This window comes from Bicyclus anynana, chromosome 7 (assembly GCF_947172395.1).
Source record: "Bicyclus anynana chromosome 7, ilBicAnyn1.1, whole genome shotgun sequence".
Classification (NCBI taxonomy): Eukaryota; Metazoa; Arthropoda; class Insecta; order Lepidoptera; family Nymphalidae; genus Bicyclus; species Bicyclus anynana.
Genome location: NC_069089.1, coordinates 10797017 through 10817247, shown reverse-complemented (window position 1 = coordinate 10817247; position 20231 = coordinate 10797017). Strand labels below are relative to the sequence as shown.

Below are 20231 nucleotides of genomic sequence, written 5' to 3'. Positions count from 1 at the left end.
CAAGACCGCCGGCAAGGTCGTTCCGATCTGTGAAACTAGCATCTGCAACCAGTCGTGACGGCCGGTTGGTACGGTCGTTGGTACATTTTCTATATAAATAAATTTGAAATGTCTGTCTGTAATTCACTAATTCATCATCATCATATCAGCCGATGGACGTCCACTGCAGGACATATGACGGACATGCAGGCCTTTCGTACTTCCATACATCACAATCCTGAGCAGCGATGCAATCCTGAGCAGCGGTGCATGGTCGCCATTCCATCACCTTGGGATCCCAAAATCCATCGACTTTTCGAACTATGTGGCCCGCCCATTGCCACTTCAGCATTTTTGTACGGTTGTTGACCGACAATAGAAATTCACAAAAAAAAACGACTTTTTATTAAATGCAAATGAAACTTTATATTATCCTACTTATTTAAAAAAACCTGAGCGTTTTGGGACGCTCGACAGATGTGATAACTAAAACCTGCTGCCGTATGCGTGAGAGAAAGGGAAGGTGCGCCGTAACGCGTTACGTTACAAAGCAGTTTACCGGCCCATAAGAAGTAATCAATTTAAAAATGTTGGTCTGTCTATCTGTTTGTTCCGGCCAATCACTGAAAAGGCTGGATATATTTTGACGGGACCTTCTATAACAGATAGCTGATATTATAAGGAGTAAGTTATTTTACTGTTTACCACGCGATCATTATTAATATTATGTATTATTGTGGTGGAAAATGTGTAAGGCAAACGGCCACGAGGTAGATCTCTAACTCGAAGGACAGCTCTTCTCAAGGAAACAGGTGCCCAAATAGCCAGCGACCGTACTCGATGGAGGAGCATTATACCGAAAGATGACTCGCCCAGGTGGTCATGATCCTCAGTTATGAGGGACCGTCTGGAGAGGGAGACCACACAATCAAATTCGCGGGGGTCCGCTAGTTCTAACTATAATCGAGTTATCGGGGAAAAACTCTCACGCGCAATGAAATCATATTCCCACGCGTGCGTGTTTTTCTTGTTTGCCGTTGTAATTACACCCAAACCCGATCTGCTGCGTGTGTCGAGTACATAGCAGGCACACGACAAATTAACAATTACTTCAAACGGCTTTACAAGGAGATATTTCAAATGAAATAAATGTTAAGAACAAAATGAATGAATGTTGTCAACCACCCAGTTGCCAAGATTCCTAAAGTACCATACGGCGCAGGTTCTAGAAGAAATACTATGTGAACCCCAACATTAGCAAGTAAAATTTATTCACTATACACAATGACAGACGGAGAAATCCATTTTTGATCAGCATATGCATTGAGCAATGAACACAAAAGGTATCCCCGTAATGTGGTCTTACTCATAGCTGGGCATTAACTCGTTAATCCGTTAATCGTTAATTAACGAAGTTAACATTTTAATTAACGAATTAACTTTTAAGTTAACTTTTAAAAATATTAACGGACACGTTAACTTCCGTTAATATGCAGAAGTCCGTTAATCGTTACTCCAATTTACTGCGCGACGCGAAAAACAGGTTCAGACAAGTAAGAAGTGATGAATGATTTTTTTTTTTCAAAGAAATCAACAAATTGCTATATTTATGTTAAATATAGATAAAATCAACAAAAAATAAATTATGGCACTTTTCCTCAGTGCTCATCCTTATTTTTCCAATGATGATCTCACACAATGATATAAAATGTAATATTACACAGTCATATTAACGGATTAACGATTAACGTTAACTTGCGTTAATTCTTCCGGAATGTAACGCTTTAACGTTTAACGAAGCTAACTTTTTTTGTAGCGGATTAACGATTAACGAAGTTAGCTATTTGATTAACGGTGCCCAGCTATGGTCTTACTATTAAAGCTAAAACTAAATCATTTTTTCGTGAACAACCATACTCGGTGCCAATAATCAACCAACCAACCAACAGTCTATACGACAGGAGACGTTAAATATCATCATGACCCCTTTCCCTGGTTTTCTGTCAAATGGTAATAGGTAACTTATTTTATAGGTATATATAACTAAGTCTAGGTTGTTACTATCAATTTTGAAGGTCAAAATTGCCAGACTCAGAGGGCCGTAAAGTCATTTTTTCAATATCAATTTTGGCGACAACTCTAATAGATCATTGATTTTTTCGACAGCATTTTTTTTCCTGTATATTTTTCAAAGTTAGGTATGCTTACCGCAGGCCCATGAGCGGCAGATGAGGTACATGCTGCGCGCTGGCTTCGCTGCACCATTCGGGGAATGCGCGGCGGAACTCGGCAAAATCTCCTGTAAGGAATAAATTTCGAATTATCATAAAGATTTATTGATTCAAACTTGCTTTTTACATTATATAGGCGAGCGCTTGGCTACAATCACGCTTGACAGTAAAGCGATGATGCAGACTATAGTGGAACGCACTTGCCTAGAAGATGCCTATTCACTCTTGACTTGAATATACCTATGTCGTAGTTGGTAGGGACAACGGAAGCTGGAAAGGCATTCAAATTTATGGTATGCCTTACCAGCTTCTGTTGACCCTACCACCAGTGCGGATCAGCAACGAGGAAACGCTTCGTACGCGTCCTAGGGACATCAACTACGTATGGATGCAGAAACGCAGCGAAAAACTTTCAAGTACCCCTACCCTACCCCTGGGGTAGGGGTACTTGAAAGTTTACATCGAGTTTTAAGCGGGCGAAGTTGCGGGCGTCCGCTAATTTCTTTTAAATTTTAATTTAATATTTTGTATGCATATAGTACTATTATAAACAGGTAAGATTTGATTGTTTGTTTGCATTTAATAGGCTCTGCAACTACTGGACCGATTTGAAAAATCCTTAATTGGCCAATGCCCAAATGCGATGACGACTTTCACGTCTCTAATCGTAAAAACTCGTTCAATGAAACACGTTTATCATGCAAAAATGTTTGCTACACACAACTTGCATCAAGCAGTGTCAGTGGGCAGTCAGAAGTTCCGCGAAGCGACCGATGCGGCAGTTAGGAGTATGGGCACGTTCAAATTAATAATCGATTGTTTCCGATGAGCTTTAAATGCGCATCTAGCGAGCGGGGCCGGCTACGGCTGACGGTTGACGTTTCCTGTGCGGGCCGGGACGAGGCGCAGGCGGCAGGCCTCGCTCGTCCGCGTCGCTTCCTGCCTGACTGTTAGAGCTCCCGCAGACATACAATGGTATGTTGGCCGAATATCAGACGAATATCAGAGTTTGCGTACTTTTATTATTTTTTTAGGCTACGCTTAATTTGGGGTTAGATAGTGTCCAAATATATTTATTTAATAACTAACCGATGCACCATGGTTTCATCCTTGAAGTTTTCGTTCCCGTCAGAATACTGGGATAAACTGTGACACTCATGAATAACGTGGCTTTCTAGTAATAAAATAATTTTCAAAATCGGAGATAGATTCAGAGATTACCTCCACAAACTTTCCTCTTTGTAATATTAGTATTGATAATTATTAATTGTGCGTAATTGAACGTGAATCTTCATTCAAGTCTGACCATCGGTATCCGATTAATATGTAAGACTATTTAGTTGAAGATGTCTTAGTGTGAGTTCACGTCAGCTACATAGGTAGTGATTAGTGGCATGTGCTATCCCGTAGCATGTCACTATACTTACATATATTCGTATACTCTGCAACTTAGTCGGCCAACTTATTGTATGTGTGCGTGAGCTCTAAGCGTTGCTTTTGTTATGGTAATGGTGCTCTCATTTGCACTGAATTAACTCCTTTACATGAATCATGTGTTAGGTCTGGTTGTATTTACCAGAAGTGTGTAGACTGTACATACAACAAGGGATATTTTGATAATAATTTATTCACTATCTATAAACTAACAGTAATTACCTTCATTTAAATTAAATTAAAAGAATTCCCTTCCCTTCTTTATATACTTAGTTTATGTAATATGCTTGTAGTAGGCAGTGTTTTTGGTGAAAACTCTCAAGCAGCTTAACTTTTTCTGACGCTTCCAACAATTATCGACTTATTTGAACCAATTTACAGAAAACTCTGACAAATCTTAATATATAAATGCGAAAGGTCATCACGAAATCTCGAAAACGGCTTGATGTACAAAACTGAAATTTGATAGGGAGGTAGTTTATAGTTAGTTGATATCCACTAAGAACGAATTTTGCGATAGGGCTGGATTAATGAAGTCTAAGGCCGGACGAAGTCGCGGGTGTCCGCTAGTGATAGAAGAAAAGCGGAATATTGGGATTAATGAAAAAAAAGATTCAAGCCTTGTCAAAGCTACATGCTAATAACAACGGCTGCACTGCAATGCTAAGAGTGAATAATGGATCGTTGTACTTAATTAGTTACGAGCATTTTCCATTAACTAGAGCAAGTTTGTAACGAACGCGACGAGTTGCATAAGTAGCTAGTGTGTGATACATTTTCACGGAGTAAGGAATTATAATTTATATTTTTATAATTTAACCGACTTCAAAAAAAAGGAGGAGGTTTCTTTATAACTACGAGTAAGTGCGCTATTGTTTCTCCTTCGGTATTAATTTTGGCAAGAATAAAAGTATTACATCTAATGTTATTGTTTAGATAAAAGATGAAAGGACGTGATATGACCTCTGTTTTGATTCGGAGGGTGTAGGTTCGAATTCGGTCCGGGTCATGCACTTCCAAAATTTCAGTTGTCTTTTAAGTTATGTTATCTAATGAGATTAAATCTCACGTGTCTAAAACAGTGAAGGAAAAACATTGTGAAGAAACGTGGATACCTGAGAATTTTCTTAATTCTCTATATGTGTGAAGTCTGCCAATCTGCATTGGGTCGGCGTGGTGGACTAACGCATAACCACTCATTCTGAGAGGAGACTCGTGCTCAATAGTGAGCCGAATATGGGTTAATGATGAAGAGATAAAATTGGCTGTCATGACATGACTATAGGTGTTATAAGTCTCGTGTCAGCCGTTAAGGTAAGTCTCGGCTGATAAGGTAAATCTCGTGTTGTGCGTGCTGTGTTTCCTTACTTTATTCATAAATGATGAAATAATGAAACAAAACCTTACTGGTGATCGGGACGTACGACTAAGTAATAGGTTAGGGAACTTCAGTGTTTCGCCAACATATATCTATATCGATGTCATTGCAGTTGCTTACAGGGATTACGCTTTTAAATATTTTATTGAACGTCGAAGTTAGCCCTTGACTACAATCTCACCTGATGCTAAGTGATGATGCAATCTAAGATTAAAGCGGGCTTCCAATTACCATAGAACCTGCCTCGCTAGACGTTACTTCTCTGTCAAAAGTATATGATCACGATCTAACGTGTTTCTACAAACTGCGTCTACAAAATCTATGTTTTAAATAGGATTTAAATTTATAGTTGTGTGTACTGTAAGGACACAGGATATATTTATTGGTGTTTAATACAAGTGTGAGTTTATCTCGTCCCACTCAAAAAACGACAGACAATTTTGTTGGTGAATTTCGGTGCGATACATTTCCATATTTAATTCCTCTATGCCAACGACGCATGAAAAGTTTAAATAGGCTCAAGCGAACATCTAGTTGTGAATCTTGTTTAATTATGTATATCAACATCGCCGGGGCGGTGTTGCCAGCACGCAGCCGCGGAGGGGGAGCTAGGGGGGAGCCGGTATCGATCCGGTGACTCACCGCGGCCCATTCATCTGCCGCACTCAATGAACGTGCCCCCCCCGCGCGCCGCACCATCCGCCCCCGCCAGCCCCGTGTCCTCGCCACCAAGGACTCGCATTATATTCGCCCCTCGTCGGCTGACGGGCTGAATCAAACGCCTCAACCCGTTACACCCTCGCAGCGAAAACGTGATCGTTTAGCCCACCCGCTACATTTGTATTAATGAACGTCCAAGGATGCTTTGATTATTTTGAATGTCATCATTCAAACTCATGGCCAGCTACACTTTATCTACCTACACATATGTGTGTGGTGTGCGAAAATATATTAAGGACAGTAGTTTTTGGTAGAACTAGCTTAGATTCCATCTTTCTCGTTTTCACATAAGCTCAGATTTTAGACTGAAAAAATATTTTGAATATGTCATGGTAATAGTGTATAAATTCTTCTTTCTGTTGGTTTTAGTTACAGAAACAACTTGCACTATGTTTTAGATTAGGGGGAATATTTAGTTTAGGAAGCTTTTTACATTGTAGTAGCTTTTGTGACAAAAGTTGTACCTGTTGTAAAGTTGGACCTGTATTCTTAATTTCGCCAACCAGCATCGCTTTTTGGCAGCAGAAATTAGGAATTATTCCACGTAGAATCATGATGTAATGTTATCTGTATGAAGTATGTAAGAAATATATATTATTTATTATGTATAAGTAAATGTATTATTTATCTACAGCTACTTAGATATCAGCTGGTCTGTTCTCTAACTTTGAGTAACTGTAGTGGATATACACGAAAATTACCAACTAATTTTGATTGAATTGATCAAAATGACTAACCAGTGTTTTTGACATTGTGATTTTCGGTTAAGTTAGGTTAGGTTACGATTTTCGTTTGGCTTCACGGAATACGAAAAACGTGGTTATTGTTTTGATGTTAATTACGTGGCTAATAGACTAAAATTAGTAAATAAGCAAGCAGGCCGCCTTTTGTGTCCTTTCTTCATAAAAATATATCTCTATTAATGTTTCTGTAATTTTGGTGTATAAACAAAGTATTTAAATAAATAAATAATTTATATTATAATTGTTTTTATCTATCTATGTACACGACTATAGACAGATAGATATAAAAAAAGTATACTATAATGTATCTATTCCAATACAAAAGGAGAAATTCCGCACGAGGCTACTGGCTAGCACGAGTAGCGGCGGGGGGCGGGCGGGCGGCGGCCGTGGGCGGCAGGTGCGCAGCCTTGGCGCCCGCTCACAGCCTTGCCGCCGCCTGCCCGCATCGCCTCTACCCACGCTGTGGGCCGCTGTAACTGGACATGCGATACACTTCGCCCACCGATACGAGTTTGCCAATTCATTTAATAAAATACCGCCAAATGCGTGCCGACCAACGCGCAGTGTACGGTTCCGTAGATTCATAATTATCAACCCATATTCGGTTCACTGCTGTGCTCGAGTCTCCTCGCAGAATGAGAGGGGTTAGGCCAATAGTCCACCACGCTGGCCCAATGCGGATTGGCAGACTTCACACACGCAGAGAATTATGAAAATTCTCAGGTATGCAGGTTTCCTCACGATGTTTTCTTTCACCGTTTGAGATACGTGATATATAATTTCTTATTTTTCCGTATAATTTGTCCGTAGATTGAATCGTTCAAATTACGATATACACCATGGAATAAACGATAAAAACTCATCCTCACTTTGCATGTAGGGAAGGAAACCCAAAATTTCTTTTTACTACTTTGGTTATTATAATTGGTCATACAATACGCTTCTCCCATTCAAAAATCCAACAGTACACGCATCGTAATACTTCTCAAGACTTATTACCGCCTGCCCGTCCAGCGCTGGCCACGCTGTGGGCCGCTGTAACTGGGCATGCGATGCTCATTCGCCCACTGATACGAGCTTGTGGACACATTTAATGATAATGGAAAATCCAATAGTCCCATAGACCCATAGGACATAACATTCATTAGACTTGTTATTTTAAAGCGAAAGATCCACTCATTATGAAATCTCGAAAACCGCTTGACGTAGAAAGATGTAATTTGGCAGGGAGGTAGATTTAATTAGTGGACGTCCTCTAAGAACGGATTTTGCGACAGGGCCTGATTAAAATAGGAAACGTAATAGTTTTTTGCTGTTGCAATCGTGTAATGCAACTTATTACGGTTTCATTATTAGGCGGACAAAATGCGAACAAAAATAGTAATATTTTAAGTTTAAAGTGAACTTTTATCATTTATGTATAAAGTAGCACAAGTGGCAGTTAGTACATTTTAGTATTAAATAAAGTCTAATCAAGACAAGTTAGTTGGGACAATTTGAGCCAATTTAACGGAATGGTGGGCGAGATATAAACAATATCGTGCCCGAGTCCCGACCGAACGTCTCTATAGTCGATAACTCCGTAAGTTCCAGTAGTAGATACTATTTAATCCGTATTTAATAGTTATACGTCATACCCCAGTGGATATGACCTCTGCCTCCGATTCCGGAGAGTGTGGGTTCGAATCCGGTCCGGGGCATGCACCTCCAACTTTTCAACTGTGTGCATTTTAAGAAATTAAATATCACGTGTCTCAATTGGTGAAGGAAAACATCGTGAGGAAACCTGCATACCTGAGATTGTTCTCAATTCTAGGAGTGTGAAGGCTGCCAATCCGCATTTGGCTAGCGTGGTGGACTAAGGCCTAAGCCTTCTCAGCCTGAGAGGAGGACTCGCACTCAACAGTGAGCCGAATATGGGTTGTTAATGATGACTCTTAGGTAGGATTTGCTGATCCAAAACCAAAAAATCCAAAGCGTAGCTTTTTATTAATTCCAATAAATCAAAATCGATTAAATACATCTTTACAACATACATACATACATACATACAGATTACAACCCCTTACGACCTCACAAACATAAGCTCTTTTGTAGTCAAATAATAAATATACAATTTATAAAAACAACTTTACAAGACAGTAAATCCCTATAATAATAACATAATGGGTAAGTTAACGATGGATCCAAATATACAGTTTGCTTCCCGGAATACAACCAAGCTTGACGTCATTGCTTGATCGAACTTCTAAGAAACGGCAGAAGGGAAATTTAGGATGTTCAAAGCGGCGAAACAAAAATAAATCGAGGTGTTAAAAGAAAAAGGAAAGATGATTCCCAGTTAAATCTGGCCAGATGATCGCATCAAATATTACGCATACCAGAAGAGAATATGAAATCACCTGCAAATTGTTTTAAAACTACCGAACAAATTCCGAAAACAGGGGTTTACGTGAAAATCGATGAGACATGCATTGAAAATCCAAATGTGATCCGTTATTTGAAATTTCATTTTGATGCTAGTATAGTTCGCGGCCTGTAAGTGGAACTATGTACAAGTGTAAGTATGTGTTACTATTATATTAATATTATGAATTTCATTTCATTTCATTTCTACTGGTCCAACTTGAAAAATTCTTTCAGTGTTAGATACCCCATTTATCGAGGAAGGCTATAGGCTGTATATTATCCCCGTATTCATACGGGAACGGGATCCACGCGGGTGAAACTGCGCGGCGTCACCTATTACATAATATACCTGAAGTGCGTAAGGTCAACGCACTTTATTGCCAATCTTTAAGGCACAGAACATAGTGACACATTATCGGGTGTTACCGACGTTCGGTAATATCCCGAGTAACCATATCAACACGTTGACACCATTACAATCGGTAACGAAATCTTCATTGACATCTTTAATGTAACAAAGCCAACACTTTTGTTTATAATTGTACATGCGCAAACAAAAGTCATTTTGGCTCAACTTACTTGCCTTGCCTTATTCCCAAGTTAACAACTACGAGACGAGTTAATAATTTAGTATGTCTACTTTTGAAAGCCCGTTTAGCTTTGAATGTAGAGGATAGATCTTTGGATCTACTGAACCAAATTTGAAAATTCTTTTGTCAGTAGAAAGCCACGTTATTTCTGACTTTCATAGGCTATTTTTTATCCTCGTATTCTGACAGGAACGAGAAATACGCGGATAAAACGGCGGGGCGTTGACTCGTAGATGTATTAGTTAACTGCATAGTTGTAGGATTCATAAGAAACCTGAATTGGAGGAGTAATTCTCTATTTGAATCAATTTGTTCATATGGCGATTACTCTTGTTAACAACCTTGTGCACGCCAAATAGGATATTACACAGATAGAAGTGCACCCTATATTCGAAAGCTGAATATGCACAAATACACGGCAAAGAGTGGTCGCTTTCAGAGCTATAATGGACATGGCGCCATCGCATGGTTGATATAATTTGCAGATAACCGTATCAGCGGAACTAAGTCGCCGGCCTCTTGCTCATCGTTAGGAGACTCTTTTCCACTACTTCAACGATGAAAACTATTACTGCTAAACGAAATTTGTCGCCAATTCAATGCTCTACAATTTTTATAAATACTAATATTATAAATAGGTAAAGTTTGTGGTGTTGTATTGTAGGGGTTAATCTCTGGATCTACTTAACCAATTTTCAAAATTCTTTTACCACTAGTAAGCCACGTTATTCGCGAGTGTCATATTTTATTCCCGTACTCTCGCGAGAACTACGCAGGAGAAACCGCGGGATTTCAGCAAGTAGCAAATTAACATCATTGGAGTTGAGATAATCGCGAAAAACTTATTTATGTTACCTTTGACCATGAATAATTTGCGCCGCAGACACTTGAGACAATTTTAACCGACCTCAAAAAAGGAGGAGGTTCTCAATTCGAGTCTATGATTTAAGAACATCAAAATAAAGGTGTAGTTCCTAGTTTTCAGATCTATCATTTCGAGATGAAAACCTTATTTGACTGGGGTTTATAAGTATGTACTTACTAAATAGTAAGTACCCTTTACGCGAATATCATTTCATGATCGGTGGCGTGCACAAGGTATTTAACTACGGTGTGCACTTTATGTACAAACTGTACTAAATAAAAAAAATCTACGCCAATACAGGTTCGTACTTAATTTTTTTTTTATTTTCATTGATAAGTTATCCCTTGGCTGCTATCTCATTTGTTGATAAGTGACAATGCAGTCTATGATGGAAGCGGGTTTAATTAAGTAGAAGAGGTACAACTTTATTCTACCTATACGTCTGATGGATGATATCTACGCGGCATGATATCGGAATGCTAAATCGCTTGGCGGTACGTCTTTGCCGGTAGGGTGGTAACTAGCCACGGTTGATGCCTACCACACAAGCTACACAGCGTTTTCGCCGGCGAAGACGAGGTCCTCGATATTTGACGTCACCCAGACGTGAGCTTTTTACCTCACGATCTCGGGGGCGCCCGGACTGATACACTTAGGCCAAAACACCCTTCCCAAAAGACCCTCAAAGCCGAGGTCCGAGTCTCAGAAGAGACGCCCTTAGTTAGTCGTCCCACCCATCCACTCTGCTTCTGCTTTCGGCCTCATCAGGCGATGCTTCTGCGCTCGCCCAAACCCCTTGGTGACACCGCTGATATCCCATAAAGGAGCCTGCGGCACTTACACAATCAGAAAAGAAAAATGATGCCTACGACGAGATTAATTATCATATAGACATTACGAGGGTAGGCAATACATTTTCGCACCTATGAAGTGCACTGCACTGTTCATGATCAGACTAACTTAAACGACACACGTAAATCTGAATACAATGACTACAGTTTTCATAATTCTGCAGAAGTCTTGAAATATACAGCAAAAACGAACTTTGTTGCATTTATTACATTTTGTTAAGATTATATGTGCGTGGGACAATGAATTTCATTTTAACAAGAAAACAATACAATTCAATGAAAAGAAGTAAGCAGGAACCACGAGCCTTATTTGTCTTCAACACGATTGAAGTCAATACACTTTCTGAAGTAACCTATACTGCAAGCTATACCTACTTACATAACATATCAACTTATCACTGTCGAGCACGAGTCTCCTCTCAGAAAAAGAGGGGTAAGGCTAATTAGTCCACCACGCTGGCCTAATGCGAATTAGCAGACTTCACACACGTAAAGAATTAAGAAAATTCTCAGGTAGCTTTCCTCACAATGTTTTTCCTTCCCCGTTTGAGACGCGTGATATTTAATTTCTTAAAATGCACATAACTGAAAAGTTGAAGATGCATACCCAGGACCGGATTCGAACCTACGCCTTCCGAATCAAAGGCAGATGTCATACCCACTCGGCTATCAGAAACTCACTAGTACTATGAAGATATGATGATTTACAACAATGAATTAAAATTATTTAACTTATATCATGTGGTATTATTCAATAAGCACCTCGTACTGAATAAAATAGATATCACAAGATTACGTTTATAAATTAGAATTACCTAATCTGCGATACACGTAGTAGGTAGATACCTATTTGCTTGGATATGTCCCACGAACAGATTTCGCTTAATTGGTTATTGTTAAGGAAATGGCAGATATCCGTAGAGTAGGTATAGTACGCGGCCACTAAGTTGAACTATGTGCAGTAACACATTTTCGGGTGTTAGCGATGTCCGGTAAGTGGAGCCACGAGTAACCATAGCAACACGTTGACGCCATTACAGTAGTATACGAAATTTCAATGAGCTATGAAGGACTTTCATAATATAAACAATACAAACTTTCAACCCCTATTTCACCACCTTACGATTTAATTTTCGTGACTATAACCATGTCAGTATTAAGGTCTCAAATCGTGCCAAGATTCATTCAAATTCATTCAGTAGTTTCAGCGTGATGTCCGGTTTACATTAAATACGGACAGTCAGACAGACGAAAAATAAATAATAAAATATTTTTTTCTACAGTAGGTACCTACTTGTACTTAAATGTATTCTGTGCTTTAGTATCGATCATATAATGCTCTCCAAAAAAAATTTCAAAATATCTTCAATGTACAGAATTTGACCTCTTAGAACTTTATAATATAGATAATAGATATGTAGTATACTATAGAGACTACTATAAGTATAGATAATATTTTATTTCGGCGTACATTTGTACTACACAAATAATAATGAGTCATTACGTCTTTTAATCATATTTTCGTTTTTACAGTTCTCTAACATTGTGTTTTTAACGAAATGACATAATTATCGTAATTTTACGTAGAGTGGCATTAATAAAGTAGTGATAGTAGCAAGTAGTAACCCGCTATATACGTAATTTCTTTGAATTCTGTCTTAAATGATCACATAAAAAAAATACGATGAAAAACGATGTAGTGTTTCATTATTTGAGTTTTACACCGAGATAAATATTATACATTCTTAATAGGCCTACAGGGCTTTCTCAAAGTTAGTACTAAATATTTTTAAAAATAAAATTCCTTTGGGCGGGCTGTTTGTATGAAACATCGCTTCCTCACAATTTCATTTCCTATACGTTACGAGCGCAGAGTGCGGGAACCAGATGCACACGATTTCCTTTGGTATTAAAATGAAAAGCGGTCGAGAGCGAGACCGATGAACTGGCAACGTCCTGTGTCTTATATAAATTATTGTTATGTATTTAAGGCTAACAGACGACCGCGACTTCGTCCGTAAGTTCGTTAGGTGAATATCTTATACAAATTGTATAAGATATCCACCTAACCCTTAAAACATTTTCCATGAATATTTTGTTTCAAAAAATTTCATTTCCTAATATTCATAGCATATTAAGAATATTAAGAAAAAGATAAGTTCTTAATAAAAAAGTACTTAAAACCATATTTTAAAGACAGACGTCCATTGATCCATACCGTACGTATAGGACGCATCGCATCGAACGGATTTTATAAAGATAAAATCCGTCTGATGAAATCAGTGGACGCACTTGTATGACTTTCTATACAAAGAATATTAAAATCCGTTTGATGCGTTCGATACGTACGATGCGGATCTGTGGACGCTTGTCATTAAGGAAGGGTTTTTCTGATGTAGTACAGCCAATAAAATAATTCGGTATATTCAGTTCATGTACCAAATATTTAGTGACTAAACAGTTAACATGTTATAAATGCGAAAGTGTGTTTGTTTGTTACGTTTAGACGGCTAATAGACTAAGAGCCAGCGACAGCAAGACCTTCGTCATTTTTTAAAAGGTGAAAGTTTGTCAGTTCATGCTCCAACCCTCAACCGTCAAAGCATAGAGTGTAAGTTTTTTATATTTTCCTCGGCATAATATGAGAAAATATATCCCCAGTCGCCAGTCACTTAGCTTTGCGACAATCCTTCGAAAACCCTTGAGATACAATTTTAAAGTTCTCTAGCGATGGGTAACCACGAAGCAAAGTGTCAAGGCAAATGGGGATATCATTTCTCATGTTGTGCCGAAGAATATTAGTGTGCATTTTAAGAAATTAAATAACACGTGTCTCAAACGGTGAAGGAAAAACATTGTGAGGGAACCAGCATACTTGAGATTTTTTTAATTCTCTACGTGTGGACTAGGGCCTAACCCCTCTAATTCTGAGAGGAGACTCGTGCTCAACAATGAGCCGAATATTATGGGTTGTTATATTATGCAATATACACCACATGGATGATGAAATGTAGTAAGTATTAATGTTTTTTTACATATAAACATATCAAACTATAATTTCGACTAATGGAATTAGCAGGACGCGAGTGAAACAGGAACTTATTAATAAAATTGCGGCTCTCTTCCGTTTAAAGACCCGAAGGCATCCGGCCGCCTTTGATCGTATGTTTATTATTAGTGTTAATGCTTTCATTCACGATTCTTTTTAAAGCATATTCAATATCAACTGCGCGTATGTATCTGTTCCTACTCTGCCTACTTTTTATCAAACGGGCATATTATATAGTTTATATAATACTAACAGACGCTTTGTGGTTTCACCTGCATTGTCTCCGTTCTCATGGAAATACGGGGATAAAACATACCCTATGAAACTCGCAAATATCGTGGCTTTCTGTTGGTAAAAAAAAAAAAAAATCGCTCCAGTAGATCCATAGATTAGTCCCTTCGCGACTGTGTCCACGAGAATATCGCAGTGAACTTGTAAGTGACCAATTATTAGAAGAGTAGAAGGTCCAATATGTTTTGGCTCTTGTTAAAAGTAATAGGAGCAAAAAGTTTTCATGTCCATACAATTCTTATTAATACATTTCATGCGGGTACAGGAGATCACTATTAGCGATAAAACCGCCTTTGGGCATATATATTTATACCCATTTTATTTCTTGATTAATATTGTAGTTTTATATACTTTATCAAGCGCAATAAAGAATATATCTATCTAATTCTAGACATTTTGTTATTGACCTACAATAACAAATGTTTTGGGCCGTGTATGGAGCCTTTTCGGTCGGTTTGTCGTCGTCAGGATCGTAAAGGACTTTCTTCGGGCGTCTAAAGTGTTTTCAGATAGCATGAGTATGGTGGCAGTCGCCTGTATGACGTTCATAATATGTACTATTATCGTGAATCGCGGCAAACTTTCAAGAGTGAAGCGAACTGTCACCCGCACCATCCTACATGAAACGAACTGTAGATCTCCAATCAGCGTTGGACAGACGGCGTGTTGTGTTAAAAACTGACTGAAGGAAGGTTCTTTAAAGAAACACACACAAACTTGCTTGGTCTATCATCTTACCATTACATCCAATATTTAATATTATAAAGCTGAAGAGTTTTTTTGTTTGGTTGAAAGCGATAATCTCAGGAACTACTGGTCCGATCTGAAAAATTCTTTCAGTGTTAGAAAGCCCATTTATCGACGAATGTTATAGGCTATATATTATCCCTGTATTCCTAAGGGAACGGGAACCACGCGGGTGAAACCGTACGGCGTCAGCTAGTCCAATATAAATGGACTTCAGTGCGGTTTCTGTTTCCCGATATTCACGTTGTGCATATTCATTTTGTATTAGTAAGTATGGGACAAGATATATGTTGTATGGATGTATGAATAACTTTAATAGCTCATAAAATATGCCATAGACGGAAACGTGAACGAGCGCGTTCGAGTTAGTGCCGTGATCGTAATCTATCGTCTCGCATTGAGGAGCACAATAAGTAGCAGACTTCCTCTCCCACGTTTGGAACAGCGGGCAGCGGATGCCTCGACTTGCGACCTCCGGCTTTACTTTTAGGACTAACTAACACGTAAATAGGGTTGCCAGTCATCCCTATAAAGTCGGAATTTCATCATCATTGTCTACTTAAAGATTGTAAAGAGCCTTGTTGTTTGTAAAGTAAATACTGTAACAATCACTAGTGGACCAAATAAATAAATAAATAAAAGAAAAAAAAAAATCCTATTAAATATGAAGTTTAGGCATTTTCATTGTTTATTTCAATGTCCAGCAGTCAAATCCAAAAAAAATATGTATTACATTGTGTGCAGTATGTTACAGCAATCATTTTGCTACCACCTTTACATTGTGGTTCAAGGGTTGTTAGCCACTCAACTATAGGGTGATAATGTTGAATTCATTAACTACCACTATCAGTTGTTAATGATAATCACGGGGGCCGACGGCTTTACATGCTCTCCTTTTCACAGGGGTGTAACACCTCTAACTACCCAACTCCAGGCTGAGAATTTACAACTGAAAAATACTTGGAAGACAGAAAACTCAGCATCTCCTAGCCTGACCCAGGATTTAAACATAGGACCTCATGATCACAAATCACATAGGCTTACCACTGGACCAACTAGCTAGTTACTAGACCAACAAGATAGGATTTAGGTCAGGAACTCAGGATTTAAGCTATTTAAATATAAACCTGCGAGGCATCCCTATAAAGATGAGAATCAGGATTCTTAACTGAGTGTTCTAACATGTAAGACTTAATGATAAAAACTTATACAGACTGCCCTATATTATGTACATCTAGCCAATATGTGATTTTTGTAATGAGTATCATCCTTATCAGCCTATTTTAACGGCCCACTACTGTGCCAGGCCTTCCATCTTATAGGAGAGGGGACATGGAACATGGAGCTTAGACCCACCATGCTCCAATAATGCTGGTTGGTGGGCTAATAATAAGTTTATTAAATCTATATTACATATTATAAAGAGGAAAAGTTTGTGAGTGTAGGTTGTAGTTTTAGTGGTTTAGTTATGATATCCAGTGGTCCTAACATGTGACCAATGAGATAATTCTTGAACAGAAATAATAGACAATTTTCAACCAATTACCTTAAAAACCTATCTCGTTCATTATATTAGGACAAAAGTGGGACAACTCTACTGCCATTGGACAATATTTTGTCTATTTCTCTTTACTTGGCTTCAGTTTTAACACCTGGCAACACTACATTAATTTGTGCCCCATAGTTTAATCCATGCTGCTTTTGTAGTTTAAAAATAAATGATTGTTCTGAAATTGGCATGCTTATGTTTATACAATGCAATGCTCTGGAATCATCAATTGATCTGACACAGATGCATAAGGTGGCAATAGGAGAACCTCAAATTTACTACAACTTTACTTACTACAATGGTTTGTCAAATCTTTAGACAGAGTCCTAAGCTGTCAATAGGAGAATCTCAATGAAATAACTTTACTACAGTGATTTATCAACTCTTTTTGAAATGTCTTGTCAAGTATTATCTGATAATGGCCCCTGAGGTCAAAGATTGATAGCAGTCTTAAATAAACAACAACAAAAATAACTGCCTCAATTGTTAATAAAATATCACAATTTGTAATGACATACATTTTGATTTTACTTTTTTTTTAGTAAGTACTATTTTCTCGCTTTGGTAATTCAACTTAAAGACAGGCTCATAGACAAATTTCACAAGCACTAAATCCTATATAGGTACTGCACCTAGATTATAATATATCAATGGACAGTTGAAAAGTACTATAAAATCCCAGACAATGTGGCTATTTCAACATGGATATCCTCTTTTCCAAAAAACTATGTCATACATAACAAACATCCCTATATTCCACACAATAACAGTAAATAAATACTACAACCTAACCAATGGACTAAAATGGGATATGAGGTTAGTTTATATCCAGTAGGAGTAAAAGGCATACCAGCAAAATTTATCTGTAAGCTAAGCCCATGGCCTGACTAGATCTGCAGCAAGTTTAGTTATATTAAAATGGCTGTTCTATTAGGGCCCTATCAAATTTGGCTCTAAAGAAGGAAGTCCACGAGAGATTTTCTGTCTGCCACAATTTAGGCCAAGCAGACAGAAAGATCTCTTCTATTGGTAATGTAACTTCACAGCACCACACAGGGAGCAAGCAGCATTCTGACTGCCTGCTATCTACTTGGTGGTGTAACATTACAAATATTTCAAAGAATGTACAACACCTGAAAGCTGTCTTTCTGCATTAACTAAGTAAAAACTACAGATCAGAAGCTGGAAGATGGTGCGGGTGATAGTTCATGGCACTTTTTAAAGTCATTCATGATTCACAATAATAGTATGTATTTTGAACATCACAAGGCAACTGTCACCCTCACCTCACTCTTGAAAGTTTGTCGTAATACACAACAATAGTACATGTTATAAACAAAAATTACCCAGATCAAAAGACCTTCTATGTGCAAGCTTTCTGAATTTACAACTTAAGGAGTGTTAATACTGAGTAGGGTGCAAAAAACTGTAAAAATAGTGTGCAATTTTGGCCATGTCGTTCAAGTTGAATTTGAAGTATGCATTTTGTGATCTCTGCTAACAGCTAGATATTCTCATCTGTTAAGCAAAAGGTTGCTGGCACTCAGGCCATGGTGTTACAGATCTCAGTCACATTATTACTTAAGGAATTATTAATTACCTTCAAGACAGACGACCTGCACGCCATCTTGCTTGAGCCTCTTCAGCAGGATGCCGTGTACGGAGTCCGGATCCCGCGGGGCTCCGTCGCTGTACAACACGAATATGCCCCGGGAGCAACAATGAGTTATACGAGCTTTCAGCTCTTTACACTGCACAGTAGAGGCCAACTCGATCTTGCCTGCAGCTAATCTGCGCAACATTATACTCGGTATCGAGAAGTTGACGGCGGAACGTATGTGAGACACTGAATACTCGTTGGACCCTCGACAGTCTATCAGAATCATATCTCTCTCGTCAGAACGCAGTTTCGCTAAAAGCCACTCCTTTGACACTAAGTCGCAATCGCATTCCGAATCCGTAGGCATTTTGAATTCACAATTTAGTCCTCGGCCTTCTGTTTACACGAGCCCTATAATTCGCCTGTTGCACAGTGCACTTCTTCACTACTGCGTTGAATTCACATACAAAAAAGGACTTAAAAAGTCTAACATTTTTTAAAACGATTATTAACTAGACGATGTTTTACAAAAAACAGTTCTAATAAAAAGAACCCACCCGTAAACACGCACCACGAATTTCAAGTCCACAACGAACGAGCTGTGAAATTAAAATACAAACACAAAGTTAACATTCGAGACTCGCTGAATGAAGCTGCCTGACCACAGAGTCCGCTGTATTCTTTTTTATAAACGCGTTGTCGTTTCACTGCTTAGGGTTCTGACCAAATTCCAATCTTTTATCAGAGAACCACACTCAGATTTATTTCTTTTGGACTTGTATCGCACTCAAAACCAATAAAATTGTCCGTCGTTTTAAGAACCTTATAGGCTCACACATCAAAAATATTTAACATCAATAAATATATTCTGAGTCCTTACACTACGTCGTTATCAAAGTCAAACCATATTCAGCTCACTGCTGAGCTTGAGTCTCTTCTCAGTATGAACAAGGTTCCGGGTTAAGCTACGTTTGCAAAAACATCGGTTAATCGAATACGTTACACTGTACCTACACAGAATAATACAAAATACATTGGGTTAGTAGAGCTAAGAATGTGTTCTCGAGTTGTTAGTGTCTTCACGTGCATGCCACATGTCGACTTACAATTTGGTACGTTGATAACTTATACGTAATCTACGAAGTAAATGTTAATATGGATATGCTATAAATAATTATATAATAATATTTATATGGATAACGCTACAACTGAAACAGACGACGATGTGGACGTCCTCAAAATCAAAAATCAATTAGTTCATGTAGACTCAGTTTACTAGCACTTTTGACACATCAGTTGACTATTTGTAAACCTTCTACCACCGGTTCGGAAGGCTGGTTCTGCTGAGAAGAAACCGGCAAGAAACTCAACAGTTGCTCTTAATCATACAGTATTATAATTTACAGTTGATGACAACATTACAATTTCTTATAGTTTTACTACCTGTATGAAGGTGGAAGCTGATCCAATGGCCTCCAAGCGCCTCAATTTTAAAAGAACTCATCAATGGTGACGTAACCTCAACTAAGTAAATGCTTTTTTAACACATTGCTTATATGCATTGCCCTCGCTCTCGGTGACTCTCATGGGTTGTGGTGTAACAGAGGTCAGGGTGTTGAAGACACAAGTTGACAGAAGGAAGGATAACGTCTAGGGAGTCAGGTCCTTTTGTAGTTGTTCTGAGGGTACTACTGATCGCTGAATAAAACGTATGGCTCTTTAAATCTATGGTACGCGCCGCACTCAGACCAAATATAATTCCTCTGTGGCGCTGCAGGAAACCTCTTTGGAT

General features: G+C 38.4%; 1 protein-coding gene across 1 annotated transcript in view; it reads right to left on the bottom strand.

The window, feature by feature from the left end:
• The window catches only part of LOC112048567 (dual specificity protein phosphatase Mpk3), a 34458-nt gene extending 15350 nt beyond the window's left edge, over nucleotides 1-19108 (bottom strand). Inside the window, exons 1-2 of the mRNA XM_024086147.2 lie at nucleotides 18440-19108; nucleotides 2188-2278 (exon numbers count right to left, since the gene is read on the bottom strand). Coding sequence (XP_023941915.2) covers nucleotides 2188-2278; nucleotides 18440-18806 — 458 coding nt within the window. The 5' untranslated portion in view covers nucleotides 18807-19108. The remainder of the gene's footprint in view (nucleotides 1-2187; nucleotides 2279-18439) is intronic.
• Nucleotides 19109-20231: the final 1123 nt, after the last annotated feature.